Here is a 6,274-nt window from a genome sequence, read left to right as displayed (position 1 = left end):
ACTTGAAGAAGAAAAGATGTACTTGAGTTTAGATATCGATGTACAGAGGATGGAAGTCGAAAAAGAAAGAAAGGAAAAGAGGAAGATTGAAGAGGATAGAGATGACTTGAAGGAACACTACAAGAAGGCATAGGTATCCTTGAGAAGAGCGAAAGTAGGAGGGTCTTCAGATCAGTTGCAGAAAGAGGTCCAAGAATTAAAGGTTAGAGCTGAGTACTGGGAGAAGAAGTTTCAGGAGATGCAATCGTGGAATTTGGCATTAGAAGAAGAGAATAAAGGGTTGAAGTCTAAAGTAACTGAGCTTGGAAGATCCCTTCGTTGGCATCGCAACCATGATTCTACGATCAAGTTAAAAGAGCTAAAGAGTAAAGTTGAAGATTTGGAAGCAGCATTGCAGGAAGGTAAACTTCAGATCGAGCAACTCGAGACGCAAGGAGACTATCTAAAGGGAGAGCTTCATCAGTCTAGAGGGCAGATTAGAGAAAGAGATCATGTCATGGAAGAAGCCATAGCTCAGATTCGAGAGGTCGCTGAATATGTGCAAGACTTGGCTATACGAGCCGAAGTATTGAGTATGATGTGTGGGTCGTCGTCAGACATAGGAAGAGAGTTAGCCCTTTTATTAGATAGAGTTAAAACTTTGGGCATTAGGGTGAAAGCATACTTGTAATCCATTTATATGTAAAGATATTCTTTTTCTAAATAAAGTTTTCTAAATGAGATTGAATCGAGATTGATGCCTTTGCTGCATTCATACATTTGCATTACATCATATCATATGCATTTAAGGTTATAGAAAGACCCTAATTAGTTAAAGTTTCTTTATAAAGGTAGAAAAGAAAACTAGAAATTACACATCCTTACGGCACTCGCACTAAACCTAAGAACATGGATCAACAGTTTGAGCAGTTGCAAAAGGATATGCAAGACCAGTTGCAAGAGCAGTTGGCTAAGATGCAGAATGAGATGAGGGAATAAATGATGGAAGCTCAGAGGAATATAATGGCCGAAATGGCTCAGTTACTGAGGGCTACTGATAAAGGAAAGGCTCCTATGGCCATCACTGAAGAGGAAAATAAGGGTCCTCCTCCAGGTTTTACACCACCGCATGTATCATTGCAAACTGAGGCACCTCCTAGAAGGCCATCTACTACTGTGAGGCCTCAGCATGGGCCAATTGATGCTGGTGTCCATGTGAATTTCCTGATTGGTTCAGGACTTAATATGGGTGACAATCTTACTAATCCTCTTGTTCCCGATCTAGATATGGTGGAAAAGGAGGATTTGAAGACCGAAGCTGCAAGGCAATTGGATGAACGCTGCAGATGGTTAGAAGAAAAGTTCAAGGCTTTGGAAGGCACTGGCAATAATCACGGGGTTGATGCCAAGGATTTAAGTCTAGTCCCAAACCTAGTGCTACCTCACAAATTCAAAACGCCAGAATTTGAAAAGTACAATGGTACTACTTTCCCAGAGGCCCACATCACAATGTTTTGTAGAAGGATGACGGGGTATGTAAACAATGATCAGCTATTGATCCATTGTTTTCAGGATAGTTTGATAGGAGCGGCAACCAGATGGTACAATCAGTTGAGCCGGGCTAGAATAAGTTCATGGAGGGATCTTGCACAAGCCTTCATGCAACAGTACAATCATGTAACAGATATGACCCCTGACAGGATTACCCTGCAAAACATAGAGAAGAAGCCTAATGAGAATTTTAGGCAATGTGCACAGAGGTGGAGAGAGGTAGCAATGCAGGTTCAACCACCATTGTTGGAAAAGGAGACCACTATGTTATTTATTAATACTCTGAAAGCCTCATTTATTACTCATATGATTGGAAGCACTACTAAAAGTTTTGCGGACATAGTTATGGCAGGAGAAATGATAGAGAATGCCATAAGAGGAGGAAGAATTGAGGGGGAAGTAGTCAAAAGATCAGCCCCAAGAAGAAAAGACAATGAGGTAAACAATACAAGTGGTTTCAATTCAAAAGCAGCCACAGTTAGCCAGCCCAAAGTAGCCACCGTTGGGCAACAAGACTCCCAAAAGCAGGAATCCAACATTAGGCATGAGAGGATGCAATTTACACCTATACCTGTGACGTATAGGGAGCTCTATCAAAATCTATATGATGCGCATGCTATAGCCCCTTTCCACTTAAAACCATTACAACCTCCGTATCCTAAATGGTATGATGTAAATGCCAGATGTGAGTATCATGCTGGAATATCGGGGCACTCAATCAAGAATTGTACTGGATTCAAGAAAGTCGTAGAGAGGTTAATCAAGAATGGGGTTTTGAAATTTGAGAGTACCCCAAATACTGAGAATCCTTTGCCGAACCATGACAATCAGGGAGTAAATGCCATTGGTGAAGCCGTTGAAAAAAGGGAAAAGAAAAATGTTGATGACATAAGGATGCCTATGAGGGTAATCTGGGAGGAGATGATGAAGAGAGGTATGTTAACCTCTAAAAATACGAAAGAAAAACGTGGGACTACGGTGAGCTCCATGAAGATTGCGAGGAATTCAAGACCTTGGTGCAAGGCTTCATAGACAACAAAGGGCCATAGGTTTATGAAGGTAACTCTAATGAAAAGCAAGTTTGTGTGCTGGAAAATGAACAGCAAAGAACCGGTAGACCAAGGATCATTATCTCCCTGTCAGGGAATAATGAAATGGGGAAAAATAAAATGGGGACATCAGCAGCGCCCAAGGTTATTATCCATACACCTACTCTTTTCCCTTACAAGGATAGCAAAAAAGTACCATGGAGTTATGACTGTAGCGTGACGGTGCCGGGAGAAGGAAGCATAGCCAGCGCATCTAAGGATGTACGAGATGAAGGTTCCCATACGCGGAGTGGGAAGCGTTATGATATGGGGGACGTCAGAGTGGAGCCCACAAAACCCAAGAATGTTGAAATTGAGAAAAAGAGTGAAGTATCTGTTAACGAGCCAGTGAGGGAGGAGGAAGCTAAGGAATTTCTAAAGTTCCTTAAGCATAGTGAGTATAGTGTGGTCGAGCAGTTGCGTAAGCAACCAGCACGCATATCGGTTTTAGCCTCACTACTAAGCTCTGAAGTGCATCGAGAAGCGTTGTTAAAGGTACTCAATGAGACATATGTCACTCATGATATATCTATCAATAAGTTGGACCGGTTGATAAATAACATTAATGCTGATAATTTCATCTACTTCAATGATGATGAAATTCCACCTGAGGGCATAGGGTCAACTAAGGCTTTGCACATCACCACTCGTTGCAAAGGATACACGCTTCCAAGTGTACTCGTTGATAATGGGTCCGCTTTGAACGTCCTTCCATTATCCACATTGAACAGATTACCCATTGACAGTTCGCACATGAAGACGTGTCATAATGTGGTAAGAGCCTTTGACGGAACTAAAAGGAAAGTAATGGGACGAATTGACATCTCTTTGGAGATTGGACCAAATACGTATGAAGTTGACTTCCTGGTAATGGATATCAAGCCCTCCTATAATTGTTTGTTGAGGAGGCCATGGATACACTCGACAGGAGCGGTGCCTTCTTCACTGCACCAAAAATTGAAGTTGGTAACGGATGGACGCTTGATAACCATCAATGCAGAGGAGGACATCATAGCAGCCGTCACTAGTAAGCCTCCTTATGTGGAGACAAATGAGGAGGCTATTGAGTGTTCTTTTTGTTCCTTGGAAATTGTTAATGCTACCTTCATTTCGGAGGGAAGTGAGGTGCCAGTTCCCAGGATGTCTAGAGCAACAAGGATGGCCCTGCAAATAATGATGGGGAAAGGAGCATTGCCAGGAAAAGGACTAGGAAAATAGTTGTAAGGAGGGATTCAAGTCCCAAAATTGACGGAGAAGAAGGATCGCTTTGGTTTGGGTTTTAAGCCAGACCATAAACGAAAGAGACAGGAGATGGAAAAGCGTCAAGCAAGAAGGAAGGCGCGTTTGAACGGAGGAGAAGTAGAGTAGGAACTGATGACATTCCCACCTATATCCAAAACCTTTAAGTCAGGAGGGTTGCTAGTAAAAGAGAGTCATCAAATCAATGTTGTACATAATGAGTGGTTTGGACAAGAAAACCTTGAGGTATTCCCCTTATGAACCGGGAGCTCTCTGAACAATTGGACTGCGGAGGATCTTCCTGTAGTCTTTAGAAATTTTTCAGAGTAATTCTCGAAACATGTTTATTACTCTAGGGCCTAGGAGTAGTAAGATTACATTTGCGAAAATAGGCTTATGTTCATCTATTATTATTCAAATAAAACATAACTTTTACCAATTTAAAAGAGTATTGTCTCATTTTTATCAACCAATATTCCTTTAAATTCTAACAATTCTTATTCTTTTATTCATAGCACATAAACGATCATTCTCAAATTCATTCATTCTTTGTATATTCTTTCATACCCCTCACAGGTCTCTAGATATCAATGATATGAGCGCTAATACTGCCGCTCCTGATTTCTCTTGTGAGCAAGACATGTGTTTAGAGGAGTCTCAGGATTTTGAAGATGTTCAAGATTGTGATGTATCTCTTGATCTATTAAGAATGGTAAAACAGGAGGAGAAACAAATCTTGCCACATGAAAAAAAAAGTAATAGAGAATATAGCCTTAGAGGAAGGGAAAGAAGTGAAAATTGGAACACTGGTCGCTAATGACATAAGGCGTAGCTTGATTGAGTTGCTTCAGGAATTCAAGGTTATTTTTGCATGGTCTTATCAGGATATGCCCGGATTGAGTACTGACATTGTAGTACATCGCCTTCCGATAAGACAAGAATGTAGACCGGTCCAACAGAAGTTGCGAAGAATGCGGCCAGACATTGTCCTAAAAATAAAAGATGAGGTCAAGAAGCAGTTTGATGCAGGATTTCTGCAGGAAGTGAAGTACTCTGAATGGGTAGCTAATATTGTACCAGTCCCTAAGAAAGACGGGAAAATACGAATGTGCGTTGATTACAAAGATTTAAACAAAGCAAGTCCAAAGGATAATTTTCCTCTACCACACACCGACACTTTAGTAGACAACACAGCGGGATATTCGTTGTTCTCCTTCATGGACGGCTTCTCAGGATACAATCAGATAAAGATGCATCCAGAGGATATGGATAAAACTACTTTCATAACATTGTGGGGCACATTTTGTTATAAAGTGATGCCGTTTGGGTTGAAGAATGCAGGGGCAACATACCAACGAGCCATGGTAAACTTGTTTAACGACATGATGCATAAGGATATTGAGGTATACGTTGACGATATGATTGCCAAGTTGCGAACAGAAAAAGAACACATTGAGGTCTTGAGAGGATTGTTCTTAAGGTTGAGGAAATTTTAGTTGAAGCTCAATCCAGCAAAGTGCACTTTTGGAGCTAGATCGGGGAAGTTATTAAGCTTCGTAGTCAGTGAAAAGGGAATTGAAGTTGACTCAGACAAGGTCAGAGCCATACGGGAGTTACCTCCACCACGTACTCAAAAAGAAGTTCGAGGATTCCTAGGAAGGTTGAATTACATTGCTCGGTTCGCTTCACAATTGACTGAGAAATGTGATCCTATCTTTCGTCTCCTCAGAAAGCACAATCAAGGTGGCTGGGATGAAGAATGCCAGAATGCTTTCGAGAAAGTCAAGCAGTATTTGTTGAATGCTCTAGTGTTATCTCCGCCTAGTCCAGATAAACCGTTAATACTATACTTGTCAGTGTTCAGCAATTCTATGCGATGTGTGCTGGGTCAGCATGAGGAGTCAGGGAAAAAGGAAAAGGCAATTTATTATCTTAGTAAGAAATTCACTAACTGTGAAATGAGATATTCGCCAATCGAAAAGTTGTGTTGTGCGTTGATTTGGACCACACGGAGATTAAGACAGTACATGCTATACCATACTACTTGCTTCATATCAAAATTAGATCCATTAAAATACATGATGGAATCAACGGCTCTAAATGGTAGAATGGCGAGATGGCAAATTTTGCTTTCAGAGTTTGATATAGTCTATGTAAGTCAAAAGGCTATCAAAGGAAGTGCGGTGGCAGATTTCTTGGCCAGTAGAGCTTTGGAGGATTACAAGCCATTGAATTTTGATTTTCCAAATGAGGAGCTAATGTGTATAGCAGCAACTGAAGATTCGCCATGGAAGCTAAATTTTGATGGGGCTTCTAATGCAGTCGGAAATGGGATTGGGGCAGTCTTGGTATCCCCGAATGGCAACCATTACCCGTTCACGTGTAAGTTGGATTTTGACTGAACAAATAATATGGCT

At 41.1% G+C, this 6,274-nt stretch overlaps 1 protein-coding gene across 1 annotated transcript; it reads left to right on the top strand.

The window, feature by feature from the left end:
- The first annotated feature begins 981 nt into the window (after positions 1 to 981).
- On the top strand, positions 982 to 3,836 carry LOC108475019 (uncharacterized). The gene is made up of 5 exons (XM_053026315.1): positions 982 to 1,580; positions 1,680 to 2,464; positions 2,590 to 2,998; positions 3,350 to 3,485; positions 3,582 to 3,836. Exons 1-5 carry the CDS (start codon positions 982 to 984, stop codon positions 3,834 to 3,836), a joined length of 2,184 nt encoding a protein of 727 aa, XP_052882275.1.
- Positions 3,837 to 6,274: the final 2,438 nt, after the last annotated feature.

This window comes from Gossypium arboreum, chromosome 3 (genome assembly GCF_025698485.1).
Source record: "Gossypium arboreum isolate Shixiya-1 chromosome 3, ASM2569848v2, whole genome shotgun sequence".
Lineage (NCBI taxonomy): Eukaryota > Viridiplantae > Streptophyta > Magnoliopsida > Malvales > Malvaceae > Gossypium > Gossypium arboreum.
The sequence above is the reverse complement of the archived record's forward strand: the minus strand, read 5'-3'. Positions and strand labels throughout refer to the sequence as shown.